The sequence below is a fragment of the Haliotis rufescens genome, unplaced genomic scaffold (assembly GCF_023055435.1).
Source record: "Haliotis rufescens isolate VD_foot unplaced genomic scaffold, xgHalRufe1.0.p SCAF_10, whole genome shotgun sequence".
In the NCBI taxonomy this organism is placed as follows: Eukaryota; Metazoa; Mollusca; class Gastropoda; order Lepetellida; family Haliotidae; genus Haliotis; species Haliotis rufescens.
In genome coordinates, this window is record NW_025963780.1 from 23819467 (window position 1) to 23839764 (window position 20298).

Here is a 20298-nt window from a genome sequence, read left to right on the forward strand (position 1 = left end):
TTGTAGAGGCACATTACATCAAAGGGAACGTTTTGGTATAAGTCTGGATATGTTTAGAGGTGTGCAATGATTGTTAAGGTGCTTTAATCTGGTATGAGGTTGTAGAGGCACATTGTGTGGTGGTGTGTAATGATTGTCAAGGTGCTTCAGTCTGGTATGAGGTTGTAGAGGCACATTGTGTGGTGGTGTGTAATGATTGTCAAGGTGCTTCAGTCTGGTATGAGGTTGTGGAGGCACATTGTGTGGTGGTGTGTAATGATTGTCAAGGTGCTTCAGTTTGGTATGAGGTTGTAGAGGCACATTGTGTGGTGGTGTGTAATGGATGTCAAGGTGCTTCAGTCTGGTATGAGGTTGTTGAGGCACATTGTGTGGTGGTGTGTATTGAATGTCAAGGTGCTTCAGTCTGGTATGAGGTTGTAGAGGCACATTGTGTGGTGGTGTGTAATGGATGTCAAGGTGCTTCAGTCTGGTATGAGGTTGTGGAGGCACATTGCGTGGGGGTGTGTAATGACTGTCAAGGTGCTTCAATCTGGTATGAGGTTGTAGAGGCACATTGTGTGGTGGTGTGTAATGATTGTCAAGGTGCTTCAGTCTGATATGAGGTTGTGGAGGCACATTGCGTGGGGGTGTGTAATGACTGTCAAGGTGCTTCAATCTGGTATGAGGTTGTAGAGGCACATTGCGTGGTGGTGTGTAATGATTGTCAAGGTGCTTCAGTCTGGTATGAGGTTGTGGAGGCACATTGCGTGGGGGGATGTAATGACTGTCAAGGTGCTTCAATCTGGTATGAGGTTGTAGACGCACATTGCGTGGTGGTGTGTAATGATGGTCAAGGTGCTTCAATCTGGTATGAGCTGGTAGAGGCACATTATGTGGTGGTGTGTAATGATTGTCAAGGTGCTTAAGTCTGGTATGAGGTTGTGGAGGCACATTACGTGGTGGTGTGTAATGAATGTCAAGGTGCTTCAATCTGGTATGAGGTTGTAGAGGCACATTGTGTGGTGGTGTGTAATGATTGTCAAGGTGCTTCAGTCTGGTATGAGGTTGTATAGGTACATTGTGTGTAGGTGTGTAATGGATGTCAAGATGCTTCAATCTGGTATGAGGTTGTAGAAACACATTACGTGGTGGTGTGTAATGATTGTCAAGGTGCTTCAGTCTGGTATGAGGTTGTAGAGGCACATTATGTGGTGGTGTGTAATGATTGTCAAGGTTCTTCAATCTGGTATGAGGTTGTAGAGGCACATTAAATGGTGGTGTGTAATGATTGTCAAGGTGCTTCAGTCTGGTATGAGCTGGTAGAGGCACATTATGTTGTGGTGTGTAATGATTGTCAAGATGCTTCAATCTGGTATGAGGTTGTAGAAACACATTACGTGGTGGTGTGTAATGATTGTCAAGGTGCTTCAGTCTGGTATGAGGTTGTAGAGGCACATTATGTGGTGGTGTGTAATGATTGTCAAGGTTCTTCAATCTGGTATGAGGTTGTAGAGGCACATTGCGTGGTGGTGTGTAATGAATGCCAAGGTGCTTCAATCTGGTATGAGGTTGTAGAGGCACATTATGTGGTGGTGTGTAATGATTGTCAAGGTGCTTCAGTCTGGTATGAGGTTGGGGAGGCACATTACGTGGTGTGTGTAATGAATGTCAAGGTGCTTAAGTCTGGTATGAGGTTGTGGAGGCACATTATGTGGTGGTGTGTAATGAATGTCAAGGTGCTTCAATCTGGTATGAGGTTGTAGAGGCACATTGTGTGGTGGTGTGTAATGATTGTCAAGGTGCTTCAGTCTGGTATGAGGTTGTAGAGGCACATTGTGTGGTGGTGTGTAATGATTGTCAATGTGCTTCAGTCTGACATGAGGTTGTTGAGGCACATTACGTGGTGGTGTGTGATGAATGTCAAGGTGCTGCAGTCTGGTATGAGGTTGTTGAGGGACATTGTGTGGTGGTGTGTAATGGTGGTCAAGGTGCTTCAGTCTGGTATGAGGTTGTTGAGGCACATTGTGTGGTGGTGTGTAATGAATGTCAAGGTGCTTCAGTCTGGTATGAGGTTGTAGAGGCACATTGTGTGGTGGTGTGTAATGATTGTCAATGTGCTTCAGTCTGGTATGAGATTGTAGAGGCACATTACATGGTGGTGTGTAATGGTGGTCAAGGTGCTTCAATCTGGTATGAGGTTGTTGAGGCAGATTGTGTGGTGGTGTGTAATGATTGTCAAGGTGCTTCAGTCTGGTATGAGGTTGTGGAGGCACATTGCGTGGTGGTGTGTAATGAATGCCAAGGTGCTTCAATCTGGTATGAGGTTGTAGAGGCACATTGTGTGGTGGTGTGTAATGAATGTCAAGGTGCTTCAGTCTGGTATGAGGTTGTGGAGGCACATTATGTGGTGGTGTGTAATGAATGCCAAGGTGCTTCAATCTGCTATGAGGTTGTAGAGGCACATTGTGTGGTGGTGTGTAATGATTGTGAAGGTGCTTCAATCTGGTATGAGGTTGTGGAGGCACATTGTGTGGTGGTGTGGAATGAATGTCAAGGTGCTTCAGTCTGGTATGAGGTTGTGGAGGCACATTGTGTGGTGGTGTGTAATGGATGTCAAGGTGCTTCAGTCTGGTATGAGGTTGTTGAGGCACATTACGTGGTGGTGTGTAATGAATGTCAAGGTGCTTCAGTCTGGTATGAGGTTGTTGAGGCACATTGTGTGGTGGTGTGTAATGATTGTCAAGGTGCTTCAGTCTGGAATGAGGTTGTTGAGGCACATTGTGTGGTGGTGTGTAATGGATGTCAATGTGCTTCAGTCTTGTATGAGATTGTAGAGTCACATTGTGTGGTGGTGTGTAATGAATGTCAATGTGCTTCAGTCTGGTATGAGATTGTCGAGGCACATTACATGGTGGTGTGTAATGATGGTCAAGGTGCTTCAATCTGGTATGAGGTTGTTGAGGCATATTGTGTGGTGATGTGTAATGATTGTCATGTGGCTTGAATCTGGTTTAGGAGGCACACTGTGTGGTGGTATCTTCTAGAAACGTTGATAAAGTAGTTGTTTCTAATCATCAAGGCAAGATGAGAATATACATAAATTTATGCAAGAACTACGTATTCCGTACTTGTCATCCTCTCCATGAAGTGGTAGCGGTATATTGGAAGCCCTGCTGTCTGTCTGTTTGTGAAAGACTGTTCAATCGTTCTTAATCAAATGTTGCACAGTATCTAACCTTGGACTGGTGCCTTTTACCATTTAGGAATTTTTTAAATTTCTTAGTTTGGTTTCCATCACAATAAATTGAGTGTAGGTTCAGATAGATGAGGCCAGGGTTTATTTCCAGGGCATAACTCAAAGACCATTTATTATTTACTGATTACCCCCATCTCTCTCTCTCCCCTTCTCTCATTCGGGTAATAATGAACTTGGCTATTACCTGTTGAAGATAATTCAAGAATTACTTATCTGCTGAACTTCATGTGTAGCTTATTAACTTGATTCATGATTTATATGTTTTGGTCTAAAGCAATTGTTATTGCTGGGATAAGATTATAATCTAAAGAAAGCAAAAGACCCATTGAATTAAACTTCAAAATGATGTACACTCAACTCTTGAGCACTGCAATAATATTAAATGATGTTATTCAACGTGTAAAGAAATTATCTGATCAATTCAAATGTTGGTTACCATGGTTACCAATGATTCCTCATTATTGGTGTTGACAGGTGACCGTCCTTCAGGGGGCTCCCAGGTGGCCAACACTTTGAACATCATCACTGGACAGGCTGGACAAGGAACACTTGGGAGAGGTGAGTGTTCATGGCTGAAGGGTCAGTAAACTACTAGATCTTGTGCAAGACTCTTACCATTCTCAAAGAGCAGATCAATCAGAATCTTATTCCCCTTGTCCCAAATGCCACCCTCATGTACTGATGGGTGATGGAGTCGTGTGTACTAACTCCTGAAGTATTGACAATGATGTTGTGCAAGACTCTTACCATTCTCAGGGAGCAGATATTGCCTATGTTCAATCCCAAATGCCACCCTCATGTACTGATGGGTGATGGAGTCGTGTATGCTAACTCCTGAAGTATTGACAATGATGTTGTGCCAGACTCTGTTAAACAGTTCTCAGAGCAGATCAGTGCTTATTTTCTGATGATGTGACCTCCTATGGAGGTGGCGTAAGAGCTTAACACAGAGAGGTATTGCATCAGAGTAAAAGTTAAGATTTAAATTTGGTTGAATTTGTTGAAGAGGGTTGAAACTGGCAAAATGGCAAACATTGCCATTATCAACAAGACTGAATAAAGAGGGCTATAAAATATGAATGTAGTTGTGTACACTAAGTCAGGAACACATCTGTTCCCCCTGATAATTAACACAAGAAGATTTAGTTAGCAAATATTTTGTAGTTTAATTTTAACATCCAAGTATTTGCTGGGATGGTTAATAGTTTTCATTCCTCCACAGGTACCCTTGATTTGCGCACAGACGAAGCGAAGAAGATTTTTCTTGCAACTGAACCCTACAAAGACGTGAAACGAAAATTGAAGGCATTTGGACATGTGACCATCTGCGGGGCTTCGGGAGAAGGCAAGACAACGATGGCTCTGGTGTTAGGTTCACAGTACAGAGACAAAGGCTACGAGGTCGTGTTTGTGGACAACATTGAGAAGTTTGACTTAGACCAGTGTCTTAGTAGCCACCCCAGAGTATTCCTCATAGTAGATGACATGTTTGGTACTGTTGGATTATCTGCGAATACATCACGGGTGAAATCCTTTCTAAACAACCTTCTCCTCCATTTAGAACAAAAGCGGAGTGCGGAAAAGCTGCAGTCAGAAATGCATGAAAGCACTGATGCTGTTGGTAAATCCAGAAAGAAAGAGCAGAGTCAACCAGAATTTCAAACAAAAGATAGTGATGCTGTTGGTAAATCCAGAAAGAAAGTGCAGAGTCAACCAGAATTTCAAACAAAAGATAATGATGCTGTTGGTAAATCCAGAAAAAGAGTTCAGAGTCAACCAGAATTTCAAACAAAGGATATTCTTGTTGTCTTCACATCAAAGTCATACAACTTCCATGATGGACTTGCAAAACTGCAGTACGAGGGTTTCAAACTGTTCAAAGGTCAAACTGTAATGGATTTAACCACACTAGATAAATACTGGCTTTCTGACAAAGAGAAAAAGACAATATTTGAACGACATAGGAAAGCTCTCGGTGACTGCTCCATGCAACATATACCTGATTACAGTGAACTGGAAATATGTTCAAATATCTTTGGATTCCCTCTTATTTGTAAACTTTGTTTTGAATTTTCATCTTTCTACAAAAATGCAAAATCATTTTTCAAGGAACCACTGTTTTATCTCAGGTTAGAGCTAAAGCGTTTGCTTGAAGAGAGAAATGACCGATCGGCCATTCTGGTTCTGATGCTACTGAGTGAAGACAAATTGGACCTGAGCAAGTTAGACAGTGAAGGTGAGGATAAGGAAATGGACAGCCTGGTCAAAACTGTTTTACAGATGATGTCTGACGCTACACGTTCAGGCATATACAAAGCAGCTAAAGGTTTGAGAGGTACATTCTTCACAAGAGGAGACACTGTTGGCTTTGCTCATTCTTCAATCTATGATGCTTGTGCCTGTGCCTTGTATAATATCAGTCCAATCTTTGTTTTGAAGCACTGCAGTGATGACTTTCTGTTTGAAAGGGTACAAGGTGACAAGGTTGAAGAAACCAAAGTTGATGATCATCTCCATTTGATATATGTCTCAGAGAATTATGATGACCTACTTACCACAAGGTTTACACAGTCTATCAAACAAGGACAGTTTTCTAAATCAGTGACACATCCAATTCTCAAACAAGACACCACAGTTTTCAAGCTGCTCAACAAACTTCAGTGTGATCGGACAAAACAGCTTCACCAGCATAATCAAACTGATTCTAAGGAAGAACCTTGGTTTCACAAGAAAGAGAAAGGACAATGTTTTCTGTACTGGGCAGTTCTTGGACATAATGCACGTCTAGTTACAGGTATAGAACACACAACTGGAGAAGAGTTCACTCAAGGAGAAATCAGTGAGGCCATGGAAGGATGTGCACAAAGCAACAATGTGACAGCATTGAAATGGCTGTTCAGCAGGAGTGAGAAACATGACCATCAGTTGACACTGAACAGACTTTTGTTGGCAGCTGCTGAAAGTGGCAGCTCTGACATACTAGTGTATCTGCTGCAGGAAGGCGCTGATATTAACACAAGAGACAAGGGAAAGCAAAACATCTTCCATCTTGTCTGTAAATCGGGAATGGAAAAACCCCTGAAAGTCCTGTTAACCAGGAAACCTGGGAATAATGTTATAAACTCTGTTGATGTGAATGGCAGGACCCCTGTCATGGTTGCAGCACACACGGGATCAGAGGGATGTTTTAAGTTACTACAGACAACATCAAATTTGAATGTGAAAGATAAAAATGGCAGCGGAATTATTCATCTTGCTTGTCGTGGTGGGAACACTGCTATAGTACAACATGTCCTGTCTCCATCTAACATCAACAGCAGAGGGATGCATGGATGGACAGCAGCAATGAATGCAGCTGTCAGTGGACATCAAAGTGTGTTTGACCTCCTTTTGTCCAACCAGGCTGACCTCACACTGGTGTCTACATCTGGTGATAGTTTACTTCATCTTGCCTGTCAGGGTGGGAACACTGCTATAGTACAACATGTCCTGTCTCCATCTAACATCAACAGCAGAGGGATGCATGGATGGACAGCAGCAATGAATGCAGCTGTCAGTGGACATCAAAGTGTGTTTGACCTCCTTTTGTCCAACCAGGCTGACCTCACACTGGTGTCTACATCTGGTGATAGTTTACTTCATCTTGCCTGTCAGGGTGGGAACACTGCTATAGTACAACATGTCCTGTCTCCATCTAACAACAACAGCAGAGGGATGCATGGGTGGACAGCAGCAATGAAGGCAGCTGTCAGTGGACATCAAAGTGTGTTTGACCTCCTTGTGTCCAACCAAGCTGACCTCACACTGGTGGATACATATGGTGACAGTTTACTTCATCTTGCCTGTCAGGGTGGGAACACTGCTATAGTACAACATGTCCTGTCTCCATCTAACATCAACATCAGAGGGGAGTATGGATGGACAGCAGTGATGCAGGCAGCTGTCAGTGGACATCAAAGTGTGTTTGACCTCCTTGTGTCCAACCAAGCTGACCTCACACTGGTGGATACATATGGTGACAGTTTAGTTCATCTTGCCTGTCGTGGTGGAAACACTGCTATAGTACAACATGTCATGTCTCCATCTAACATCAACAGTACAGGCAGACATGGATCGACAGCAGTGATGCAGGCAGCTGTCAATGGACATCAAAGTGTGTTTGACCTCCTTGTGTCCAACCAAGCTGACCTCACACTGGTGGATACATATGGTGACAGTATACTTCATCTTGCCTGTCGTGGTGGGAACACTGCTATAGTACAACATGTCCTGTCTCCATCTAACATCAACATCAGAGGGGAGTATGGATGGACAGCAGTGATGCAGGCAGCTGTCAGTGGACATCAAAGTGTGTTTGACCTCCTTTTGTCCAACCAAGCTGACCCCACACTGGTGGATACATCTGGTGACAGTTTACTTCATCTTGCCTGTCAGGGTGGAAACACTGCTATAGTACAACATGTCCTGTCTCCATCTAACATCAACATCAGAGGGGAGTATGGATGGACAGCAGTGATGCAGGCAGCTGTCAGTGGACATCAAAGTGTGTTTGACCTCCTTGTGTCCAACCAAGCTGACCTCACACTGGTGTCTACATCTGGTGACAGTTTACTTCATCTTGCCTGTCGTGGTGGAAACACTGCTATAGTACAACATGTCATGTCTCCATCTATCATCAACAGTACAGGCAGACATGGATCGACAGCAGTGATGCAGGCAGCTGTCAATGGACATCAAAGTGTGTTTGACCTCCTTGTGTCCAACCAAGCTGACCTCACACTGGTGGATACATATGGTGACAGTTTACTTCATCTTGCCTGTCAGGGTGGGAACACTGCTATAGTACAACATGTCCTGTCTCCATCTAACATCAACATCAGAGGGGAGTATGGATGGACAGCAGTGATGCAGGCAGCTGTCAGTGGACATCAAAGTGTGTTTGACCTCCTTGTGTCCAACCAAGCTGACCTCACACTGGTGGATACATCTTGTGACAGTTTACTTCATCTTGCCTGTCGTGGTGGGAACACTGCTATAGTACAACATGTCCTGTCTCCGTCTAACATCAACATCAGAGGGGAGTATGGATGGACAGCAGTGATGCAGGCAGCTGTCAATGGACATCAAAGTGTGTTTGACCTCCTTGTGTCCAACCAAGCTGACCTCACACTGGTGGATACATCTGGTGACAGTTTACTTCATCTTGCCTGTCGTGGTGGAAACACTGCTATAGTACAACATGTCCTGTCTCCATCTAACATCAACATCAGAGGGGAGTATGGATGGACAGCAGTGATGCAGGCAGCTGTCAGTGGACATCAAAGTGTGTTTGACCTCCTTGTGTCCAACCAAGCTGACCTCACACTGGTGTCTACATCTGGTGACAGTTTACTTCATCTTGCCTGTCAGGGTGGAAACACTGCTATAGTACAACATGTAATGTCTCGTACTAATATCAACAGTACAGGCAGACATGGATCGACAGCAGTGATGAAGGCAGCTGAGTATGGACATCAAAGTGTGTTTGACCTCCTTGTGTCCAACCAAGCTGACCTCACACTGGTGGATACATCTGGTGACAGTTTACTTCATCTTGCCTGTCGTGGTGGGAACACTGCTATAGTACAACATGTCCTGTCTCCATCTAACATCAACAGTAGAGGGGAGTATGGACGGACAGCAGCAATGCAGGCAGCTGTCAATGGACATCAAAGTGTGTTTGACCTCCTTGTCTCCAACCAAGCTGACCTCACACTGGTGGATACATCTGGTGACAGTTTACTTCATCTTGCCTGTGAGGGTGGGAACACTGCTATAGTAGAAAATGTCCTGTCTCCATCTAACATCAACAGTAGAGGGGAGTATGGACGGACAGCAGCAATGCAGGCAGCTGTCAATGGACATCAAAGTGTGTTTGACCTCCTTGTCTCCAACCAAGCTGACCTCACACTGGTGGATACATCTGGTGACAGTTTACTTCATCTTGCCTGTGAGGGTGGGAACACTGCTATAGTAGAAAATGTCCTGTCTCCTTCTAACATCAACAGTAGAGGGGAGTATGGATGGACAGCAGTGATGCAGGCAGCTGTCAGTGGACATCAAAGTGTGTTTGACCTCCTTGTGTCCAACCAAGCTGACCTCACACTGGTGGATACATCTGGTGACAGTTTACTTCATCTTGCCTGTCGTGGTGGAAACACAGCTATAGTACAACATGTCATGTCTCCATCTAACATCAACAGTACAGGCAGACATGGATCGACAGCAGTGATGCAGGCAGCTGTCAATGGACATCAAAGTGTGTTTGACCTCCTTGTGTCCAACCAAGCTGACCTCACACTGGTGGATACTTATGGTGACAGTTTACTTCATCTTGCCTGTCGTGGTGGGAACACTGCTATAGTACAACATGTCCTGTCTCCATCTAACATCAACAGTAGAGGGGAGTATGGATGGACAGCAGTGATGCAGGCAGCTGTCAGTGGACATCAAAGTGTGTTTGACCTCCTTGTGTCCAACCAAGCTGACCTCACACTGGTGGATACATCTGGTGACAGTTTAGTTCATCTTGCCTGTCAGGGTGGGAACACTGCTATAGTACAACATGTCCTGTCTCCATCTAACATCAACAGTAGAGGGGAGTATGGACGGACAGCAGCAATGCAGGCAGCTGTCAATGGACATCAAAGTGTGTTTGACCTCCTTGTGTCCAACCAAGCTGACCTCACACTGGTGGATACAGATGGTGATAGTTTACTTCATCTTGCCTGTGAGGGTGGGAACACTGCTATAGTACAAAATGTCCTGTCTCCTTCTAACATCAACAGTAGAGGGATGCATGGACATACACCAGTAATGATGGCAGCTGTCACTGGACATCAAAGTGTGTTTGACCTCTTTGTGTCCAACCAAGCTGACCTCACACTGGTGGATACATCTGGTGACAGTTTACTTCATCTTGCCTGTCGTGGTGGGAACACTGCTATAGTACAACATGTCCTGTCTCCGTCTAACATCAACAGCAGAGGGAGGCAAGGATACACACCTGTGATGAAAGCTGTATTCCATGGACATCAAGATGTAGTTGACCTCCTTGTGCAGAACAAAGCTGACCTCACACTTCTAACAGACAGTAATGAGGACATTGAATGTGTAGCTCAGATAGGAGGACATCCTACACTAGCCAAGTATCTTCAAACAGTTAAACATCCTCACTGATTAAGCTGTGTGTTATGTGTTCTGAAGGAAATTTATTGAGTCTGTATCGCAACTATGTTCTACTACAGAACATTCATTCTTGCAGACTTGGAAACACTGTAAACATTTAGTCAACAGTATTGCTTAACAATTGTTAAGTGGCTGTCAACATTTGAAGCTATTGCCTGCAAATGCAGGTGAGCTACAGTGCTGAAGCACCATATTAACAGTTAAGTCAGTTTTCTCAAATTTTCACTGAGAGAAAATTATTTTTCCATTATTTAATCTGAATATATAATATGAGAGCAAGGTGGAGGCTTTTCGTCCCCAAAAGACAGGAATATCGTTGAAATGATGATTTTACAAACTTCCCATCTTTTTTCTGATACGAAGAGCTAACACTGACCATCCATGTATTGCCACTCAGCTAGCATTGTAGAAATGTCCTAATTTTGCTCTAGAGAAGTTTGTACAAATATTGTGATTGTAAATTTTGGCTCAGTTTGTAATAAAATTCAATCATCCTTGAAGATTGATGGTTTTGCTAGTTTTTCTTTCAAATCCAGAATAAACTTAACCCTACAATCACATTTATAGACAGATTTAGCTTGCTTGGACACTGACCTCCTTCAGTGAGGAGAACATACACGTATCTGCTGAATCAGCATTCTTCATGAGCCGACAGTTACGTAAAATAATGAAATGCCGTAACTTGTTACCTTATTTAATTACATTCATCAGCAATCACTGACGATTGAATATTGCACTTATAAAGCGATGTGCATGTGTGCGTGCGTGTGTGCGCAGTTGATGTGGGTATTAGTCGGGACTGATGCCGATTTATAGTGATAGCTCACTGAGATACCATGCTGCAGTTTAACATGAATGCCCTCTTTATTGCACTATCCATCTTGGACTGAAGAAATGTGAACGCGGTGGCCGGGATCAGGCTTGACCAAGTTCCTCCTCAGTGAGCGACACCTTCGTTACACTCCCGGTAACATCCCTGATAACAGTGTAGGCGCGGCCATTACAAGAATCTTGAAATTTGCCCTCGAAGCCCAAATGTAGCAATGGTTATACTTCTGTATGTCTTTGGGAATGCCATCATAGTGAATTTTGAAAAGAATCACGAATGACCATTAATCACTGGATTGTCTGTTCCAGACACAATTATTTACAGACCTCCGTCATTTAGCTGGAATATTGCTGAGTGCGGCGTTAAACAACAAACTAACCAACCAAATTTACCTTTTTGTTTGTTTGATCAGATTGGTTCTAGATTCTAGCAGGGGTAAGAGTATTCGGTGTTAGGTCACTTGTTTGTAAACATAATGGTCGGGTCAGCTGCGAGTTCAACTCCAAGTATGGATGTAGCCACCTATCACAGTGGGGAGCTTTGACTGGTATCGGAGATAGCCTGTTCGCAGAGCTCTCTATACTATCGCTATGAGGACCTCGATGCTTGACTTGGAAAGGGACACAACTCTCAAGTGCCACCCATCTTTCCTTCCACGTCAGATAACGTACAGGCATCAAATGTGGTCTTCCGAGTCCTAATCATGTCAGCGCTGGTTACCATATGCCCTCTTCTGTTCATCAATTAATATCAGTTATTCTATTTTTCTACCAGTGAGTTATAGTACTTAACGTCCAAGAGGGTCTGGAAATGACCGCATTTGTCTGGGAGGTTTCATCAGACGTCTGACAGTCCATAATGCAGTGCAACAATGCAGATCTTATGGTAATTTCAGACGTATGTTAAGGTCATCATTACATATTATAATTAATAAGATAATTAATAATCAATGGTCATCATATATATCTGACTGACTCCAACAAATGTATCCGACAAATCCAGTTATAATTTGAGAAAAGGAACATCATCTTTCAAAAGAACATCTAACACTGGTTCCCTCAATACCTGGAACAAACTCAGTATTGATATTGAAAGAAGTCCTACTTAACCTGCATTTAAAGCTAATATGAAACACTTCAGAGATTTCTCGCGGAGGCCCCTGTATGCTATTTAGTAGGACCGCTACTATGGGCTAGTACCGTGAAAAAGGTTTGCTAATGTGTGCGGTAGGATTTACAGCACACTTCCTCAACCTGATTGGTTACAAATAATTAAATAGGTTGAACACTTGTACGCCAATCTCTTCTTTAATTACTTATCTGCAAATACATAGACTTTTTTTATGGAAAGGGAATTTTGTATCAAAAACCAAAACCAGAAACAAGATGTTATCCCCCTTGAAAACACCTGAGGTTTTGTTTTTGATCTCATATTGTTATTCAGGGTTGCCTTTCTATGAAATAAAGCATAGAATTTCTCAAGGATTGACTGTGTTACTCAAGGGTGGGCCCAGTTAAAGGGATGGCCCAGTTAATCAAGCGATGGCCCAGGTACTCAAGGGATGGCCCAGTTACTCAAGGGATGACCAAGTAAGTCAAGGAATGGTCCAGGGGCTCAAGGGATGGCCCAGTTACTCAAGGGATGACCAAGTAACTCAAGGGATGGTCCAGATACTCAGGGGTGGGCCCAGTAGAATCATGGGATGACCCAGCTACTCGAGAGATGGCCCAGTTACTCAAGGGATGACCCAGTTATTCAAGGGATGACCCAGTTACTGAAGGGATGGTCCAGTTACTGAAGGGATGGTCCAGTTACTGAAGGGATGGTCCAGTTACTGAAGGGATGGTCCAGTTACTCAAGGGATGGTCCAGTTACTCAAGGGATGGTCCAGTTACTCAAGGGATGGTCCAGTTACTCAAGGGATGGTCCAGTTACTCAAGGGATGGTCCAGTTACTGAAGGGATGGTCCAGTTACTAAAGGAAAGCCCAGTGACTCAAGGGATGGCCCAGTAACTCAAAGGTGGGCCCAGTTACTCAAAGGATGACCCAGTTACTCAAGGGTAGGCCCAGTCAAATCATGGGATGACCCAGTTACTCAAGGGTAGGCCCAGTTAATTAAGGGATGGCCCAGTTACGAAAGGGGTGGCCGAGTTACTCAAGGGTAGGCCCAGGCAAATCATAGGATGGCCCAGTTACTCAAGGGTGGGCCCAGTTAATTAAGGGATGGCCCAGTTACTCAAGGGGTGGCCCAGTTACTCAAGGGATGGCCAAGTTACTCAAGGAATGGCCAGGTTACTCAAGGGTGGGCCAAGCAAAATGATGGGATGACCCAGTTACTCAAGGGTGGGCCCAGTTACTTAAGGGATGGCCAAGTTACTCAAGGGATGGCCCAGTTACTCAAGAGGTGGCCCAGTTACTCAAGGGATGACCAAGTTACTCAAGGGATGGTCCAGTTACTCAAGGGGTGGCCCAGTTACTAAAGGGATGGCCAAGTGACTTAAGGGATAGTCCAGTTACTCAAGGGTGGGCCACGCAAAATCATGGGATGACCCAGTTACTCAATGGATGACCCAGTGTCTCAAAGGATGGCCCAGTTACTCAAGGGTGGGCCCAGTTACTCAAGGGATGACCCAGTGACTCAAGGGGTGGGCCAGTTACTCAAGGGTGGGCCAAGCAAAATCATTGGATGACCCAGTTACTCAACGGATGACCCAGTGACTCAAAGGATGACCCAGTTACTCAAGGGTGGGCCCAGTTACTCAAGGGATGGTCCAGTTACTCAAGGGATGACCTAGTTACTCAAGGGATGGCCCAGTTACTCAAGAGATGGTCCAGTTACTCAAAGAATGGTCAAGTTACTCAAGGGATGACCAAGTTACTCAAGGGAAGGCCCAGTTACTCAAGTGATGGCCTAGTTACTCAAGGAATGGTCCAGTTACTCAAGGGATGACCAAGTTACTCAAGGGATGACCAAGTTACTCAAGGGATGGCCCAGTTACTCAAGGGATGGTCCAGTTACTCAAGTGATGGTCCAGTTACTCAAGGAGTGGCCCAGTTACTGAAGGAATGGCCTAGTTACTGAAGGAATGGCCCAGTTACTGAAGGGATGGTCCAGTTACTCAAGGGATGGTCCAGTTACTCAAGGGATGGTCCAGTTACTCAAGGGATAGTCCAGTTACTGAAGGGATGGTCCAGTTACTGAAGGAAAGCCCAGTACCTCAAGGGATGGCCCAGTAACTCAAAGGTGGGCCCAGTTACTCAAAGGATGACCCAGTTACTCAAGGGTAGGCCCAGTCAAATCATGGGATGACCCAGTTACTCAAGGGTAGGCCCAGTTAATTAAGGATGGCCCAGTTACTGAAAGGGTGGCCGAGTTACTCAAGCGATGACCCAGTTACTCAAGGGTAGGCCCAGTCAAAACATAGGATGACCCAGTTACTCAAGGGTGGGCCCAGTTAATTAAGCGATGACCCAGTTACTCAAGGGTAGGCCCAGTCAAAACATAGGATGACCCAGTTACTCAAGGGTGGGCCCAGTTAATTAAGGGATGGCCCAGTTACTCAAGGGATGGCCCAGTTACTCAAGGGATGGCCAAGTTACACAAGGGATGGCCAAGTTACTCAAGGGTGGGCCAAGCAAAATGATGGGATGACCCAGTTACTCAAGGGTGGGCCCAGTTACTTAAGGGATGGCCCAGTTACTCAAGGGATGGCCCAGTTACTCAAGGGGTGGCCCAGTTACTCAAGGGATGACCAAGTTACTCAAGGGATGGTCCAGTTACTCAAAGGGTGGCCCAGTTACTAAAGGGATGGCCAAGTGACTTAAGGGATGGTCCAGTTACTCAAGGGTGGGCCACGCAAAATCATGGGATGACCCAGTTACTCAATGGATGACCCAGTGACTCAAAGGATGGCCCAGTTACTCAAGGGTGGGCCCAGTTACTCAAGGAATGACCCAGAGACTCAAGGGGTGGCCGAGTTACTCAAGGGCGGGCCAAGCAAAATCATTGGATGACCCAGTTACTCAACGGATGACCCAGTGACTCAAAGGATGGCCCAGTTACTCAAGGGTGGGCCCAGTTACTCAAGGGATGGTCCAGTTACTCAAGTGATGACCTAGTTACTCAAGGGATGGCCCAGTTACTCAAGGGATGGTCCAGTTACTCAAAGAATGGTCAAGTTACTCAAGGGATGACCAAGTTACTCAAGGGAAGGCCCAGTTACTCAAGTGATGGCCTAGTTATTCAAGGAATGGTCCAGTTACTCAAGGGGTGACCAAGTTACTCAAGGAATGGCCTAGTTACTGAAGGAATGGCCTAGTTACTGAAGGAATGGCCTAGTTACTCAAGGGGTGGCCTAGTTACTCAATGGACGACCCAGTTACTCAAGGAATGGTCCAGTTAATCAAGGGATTACCCAGTTACTCAAGTGATGGACCAGTTACTCAAGGAATGGCCCAGTTACTCAAGGAACGGCCCAGTTACTCAAGGGGTGGCCCAGTTACTCAAGGGATGGCCCAGTTACTCAAGGGATGGTCCAGTTACTCAAGGGATGGCCCAATTACTCAAGGGATGACCCATTTACTCAGGGGATGGCCCAGTTACTCAAGTGATGGCCCAGTTACTCAAGGGATGGACCAGTAACTCAAGTGATGGACCAGTTACTCAAGTGATGGACCAGTTACTCAAGGAATGGCCTAGTTACTCAAGGAATGGCCTAGTTACTCAAGGGATGGCCCAGTTACTCAAGGGATGGCCCAGTTACTCAAGTGATGGTCCAGTTACTCAAGTGATGGACCAGTTACTCAAGGAATGGCCTAGTTCCACAAGGAATGGCCCAGTTACTGAAGGGATGGTCCAGTTAATCAATGGACGACCCAGTTACTCAAGGGATGGCCCAGTTACTCAAGGGATGGCCCAGTTACTCAAGTGATGGACCAGTTACTCAAGGAATGGCCTAGTTACTCAGGGAATGGCCTAGTTACTCAAGGGATGGTCCAGTCTATCAATGGACGAACAAGTTACTCAAGGGATGACCCATTTACTCAAGGGATTACCCAGTTACTCAAGGGATGACCCATTTACTCAAGGGATGACCCAATTACTCAAGGGATGGCCCAGTGACTCAAGGGATGGCCCAGTTACTCAAGGGATGGCCCAGTTACTCAAGGGACGACCCAGTTACTCAAGGGACGACCCAGTTACTCAAGGAATGGCCAAGTTACTGAAGGTTTGGCCCAGTTACACAAGGGATAAACAGTCTTTAATATTATCTTAACCGTGTCAACCATGTTAACAGACAAAGTGAACTAACAAACAAAGTTGTCTCCTTTCCCAGCTGTCTCCTGTGATGAAATACATTGATGACATGTTGTTTGACTTCATATTGCATAATTCGTCAATTCTTTTCTGCAAAACAAATCAAATATCAGTACTGGGTATCAGAGATCTGAACTATCAAGAAAAGTTCCTTACACTTGGATCATTTAAAGATCTCAAAATATATTTCACTAAACATACTTAGCTGTCTCAATGCTGAATGGTCAATTTGTATTACTTCACACGTATTACCACAGCAATAGTATTTTCCTTAAAGTGATACACAAACATGATGTTTAATCAGTCATTATCAGGGGAACTTCCACATTAAATAATCACGGGTGGCCCAGTCACCTACATTCACTGTGCAGAGTTGCTTCCCATGGGCACAGCAGAAACCAACGAATGTGGGTTCGAATCCCGGTTCGCCCAGATTATGTTTCTAGGTTTGCCAGCACCATACCCGTGCTTGTGGGTTTCAGCGGAGTGAGACCTGCATCACTTCTGGCTTTCCTCCCACACTATACTGACACTTCTCCTGGCTTGGTCTTGTGTTCACTGTCCGACTGTCATTTGTTTCATTTTGTTTTATTAGCGCCTCGCCCAATATTATTCTGCTCACTTAATATGACACAAGGTACAGCAACTAAAGAGACCACCACAAATTTATTATGCCGAAATGCTTTCACTATTTGGTGTTTTTATTGCACATATCATGTCAAACTAAAAACTTCACAACAACAACCCTTAAGTTTAGGATCAAAGGGAGACTACTCTTCAAACCTTAGCTGGCAAACCTTATGGAAATGTTTAACTATAGTCTTTATCAATAAAGTCATGAACGGGATTTTTGTTTAAAATGTCTGTCCTTGCACATCACAATTAATTATATTAAAACACAAACAGTGTTGAATGACCAATGTACCAGAATTTGTATGTGAAATATATGAGGGGGATGTGTGAAAATCCAAGATGGCTGTTACTGGCATACAGTCTCACATTTGGTCAGTAACAACCATCTTAGATTTTTAATGACGGTATACGGGCTCGTGTGGTGTCAGTAGTTCTGCTCTCACTTTGAGCCATAATGAAACAAGATATAAGTCAATCTAACAACACTATCAAGTGGTGTACACAGGAATCATAGACTAAATGTTCAGTCGTCAAAGATAAGGCATTGCATATCAAACAAAACGTGAATTAATTCCCATTTTACACCAGGTTCTGTATTGCTTATGTAGAAATTACACCTGGAACACAGGATGAAACAATCTGTACATTTATTTGACTGCAGTCTCAAGTGCAATCCACAGATCCAACTGAAAGTTTTCTGCAAATGTACACTTTGTATGACTGTAGAATTTTGGATTCGGCAAGGAAGTGAGTTGCCACTGTGCCAGCTTTAAACAAAATAGACAACAGGCCTCAGAGAGAGAAGCCGGGTCAACGGCTTGCACAAAATTAATAAATGCCCTGGGGCCATGTGCACAAAATGATCTTAGCGCTAAGACTATTTTAAGCCTGTGTTAAAGTATGGGAGTTAAGATCATCTTTGCGCTAAGATCGCTTTGTGCAAGTGGGCCCTGGTGTCTAATAGAGGAAATACAGATTGCACACTAAATCCCATTCTATTTTCAGTTGAACTGTGAGAATAATTTCAATTTTAAAAAATTTAATACCGGTACTAACTTTAAAAACAGACCTGAATGTAAATGAAAACTGTCACCATACCCTGAACAAAAGTTCCTCCTTGGTTTTGGCACTGAACATGAGGATGACCTTGTTTGGGCACATGCTGCGTGTCGTCGCCGTCTGCTGCAGATCATGAACGTGGCTCAGCATACTCATGAGGGGGTTGATCCCGACCCCACCCGCCACAAGCAGCAGGTTTGTGGGAGGCTCCTCGCCTGGCTGAGGGTCATAGAAGTAGTCGCCACCCACACGCAGGTCCACTTGAGCCCCCACCTTGCACTGGTAAACATGAGCCAAGCATACCGGTAGATGCATAAATAAATCTCGGTATGTCAGACCGAAAACAGAATTAGTTAAATGGAAGTTTATTTCACTGATACTGATTGGTAATTGCTGAATACAGACTCTGTACATAAATGATTAAATTGGATCATGTTGATCAGAATGTGCAATCAAGAGGAGATGTTTATGACCAATGACTCAGAATGCTTTGCATTTTTTAATAAGGCCATTGGCAGCCATATTTGATTTACGATCAAGATGCCTTGAATCGAACTGAGTACTACATAAGGTGATCGTCTCACAAAGTTTCAAGTCTCATGCCCTTTAAGTTTTTGCGAAGAAGATCTTTTTAATCTTATGTTTCCAAGTCAAAAATGGCTATCTGGCAGCCATATTGAAATTCCAGTTTTGATCCCTTGAAGACACTTAATCCCCTTAAAGTAACACACATCCACACAAATTTCAGATGAATCCGTTGAGTCATTTCAGAAAAGAAGTCAAAATATAAAAAGTTTATGGCTGCCGCCAATGTCTGTTCATCACTGATAAAATTTCTGATCACTTTGATCAAAGATTAATCAGCAACTGACTGTTGTACTACCCAGTTAGTCCCACTGAGATAATGATAGAGTTATTCTGAAGACTGTTAGAATTTGAGGCTGATTTTTGGTGTTCTTATGTGTTATTCCTCTCCAGGCCAGTAAGATTTCAGGTTAACTTCTACTGCTATGTATTAGTTTTTTAATTCATAAATTGAGAAATTATGTCACTTCCAAATCTAAAAAAAATTCTGACCTTTGTATGCACCCAGTGTGCAGGTGGATGAGGGCTGCGTTTGACTGCCAGTTGCAGCATCCCGTCCCTATGTAGCAGACCCGGTGACGACCACATGGAGAAGCCCCCTACTGTATCTACACCAGGGATGTGGCTATCCACCCTGAACACAACACCATATCATGGTAAAAACAGTGTTAGCGACCCGGTGACGACCACATGGAGAAGCCCCCTACTGTATCTACACCAGGGATGTGGCTATCCACCCTGAAAACAACACCATATCATGGTAAAAACAGTGTTAGCGACCCGGTGACGACCACATGGAGAAGCCCCCTACTGTATCTACACCAGGGATGTGGCTATCCACCCTGAACACAACACCATATCATGGTCAAAACAGTGTTCGCGACCCGGTGACGACCACATGGAGAAGCCCCCTACTGTATCTACACCAGGGATGTGGCTATCCACCCTGAACACAACACCATATCATGGTCAAACAGTGTTAGCAGACCCGGTGACGACCACATGGAGAAGCCCCCTACTGTATCTACACCAGGGATGTGGCTATCCACCCTGAACACAACACCATATCATGGTAAAAACAGTGTTAGCGACCCGGTGACGACCACATGGAGAAGCCCCCTACTGTATCTACACCAGGGATGTGGCTATCCACCCTGAACACAACACCATATCATGGTAAAAACAGTGTTAGCGACCCGGTGACGACCACATGGAGAAGCCCCCTACTGTATCTACACCAGGGATGTGGCTATCCACCCTGAACACAACACCATATCGTGGTCAAAACAGTGTTAGCGACCCGGTGACGACCACATGGAGAAGCCCCCTACTGTATCTAAAAAAGGGATGTGACTATCCACCCTGAAGACAACACCATATCATGGTCAAAACAGTGTTAGCGACTCGGTGACG

The 20298-nt window shown here is 44.4% G+C and overlaps 3 protein-coding genes across 9 annotated transcripts in view; 2 read left to right on the forward strand and 1 right to left on the reverse strand.

Annotated features, from left to right (window-relative positions):
* Positions 1-10962, forward strand: part of LOC125376359 — a 91076-nt gene extending 80114 nt beyond the window's left edge. For 6 of the 7 annotated variants that reach the window (XM_048388369.1, XM_048388371.1, XM_048388372.1 and 3 more), the window contains one exon: positions 4458-10962. In XM_048388369.1, the coding sequence (XP_048244326.1) occupies positions 4458-10453 (5996 nt within the window). In that variant the 3' untranslated portion in view covers positions 10454-10962. The remainder of the gene's footprint in view (positions 1-4457) is intronic. The other variant, XM_048388375.1, reaches the window with a different exon arrangement.
* LOC125376575 overlaps positions 1-20298 on the forward strand; it is a 69084-nt gene that overhangs the window by 2361 nt on the left and 46425 nt on the right. The window lies entirely within an intron of this gene.
* Positions 16582-19528, reverse strand: LOC125374622 (oxidoreductase NAD-binding domain-containing protein 1-like). The gene is made up of 3 exons (XM_048385602.1): positions 19378-19528; positions 18340-18579; positions 16582-16698 (listed from the first exon to the last, which is right to left on the reverse strand). The coding sequence occupies exons 1-3, from the start codon at positions 19471-19473 to the stop codon at positions 16582-16584; spliced, it is 453 nt and encodes a 150-aa protein (XP_048241559.1). The 5' UTR covers positions 19474-19528.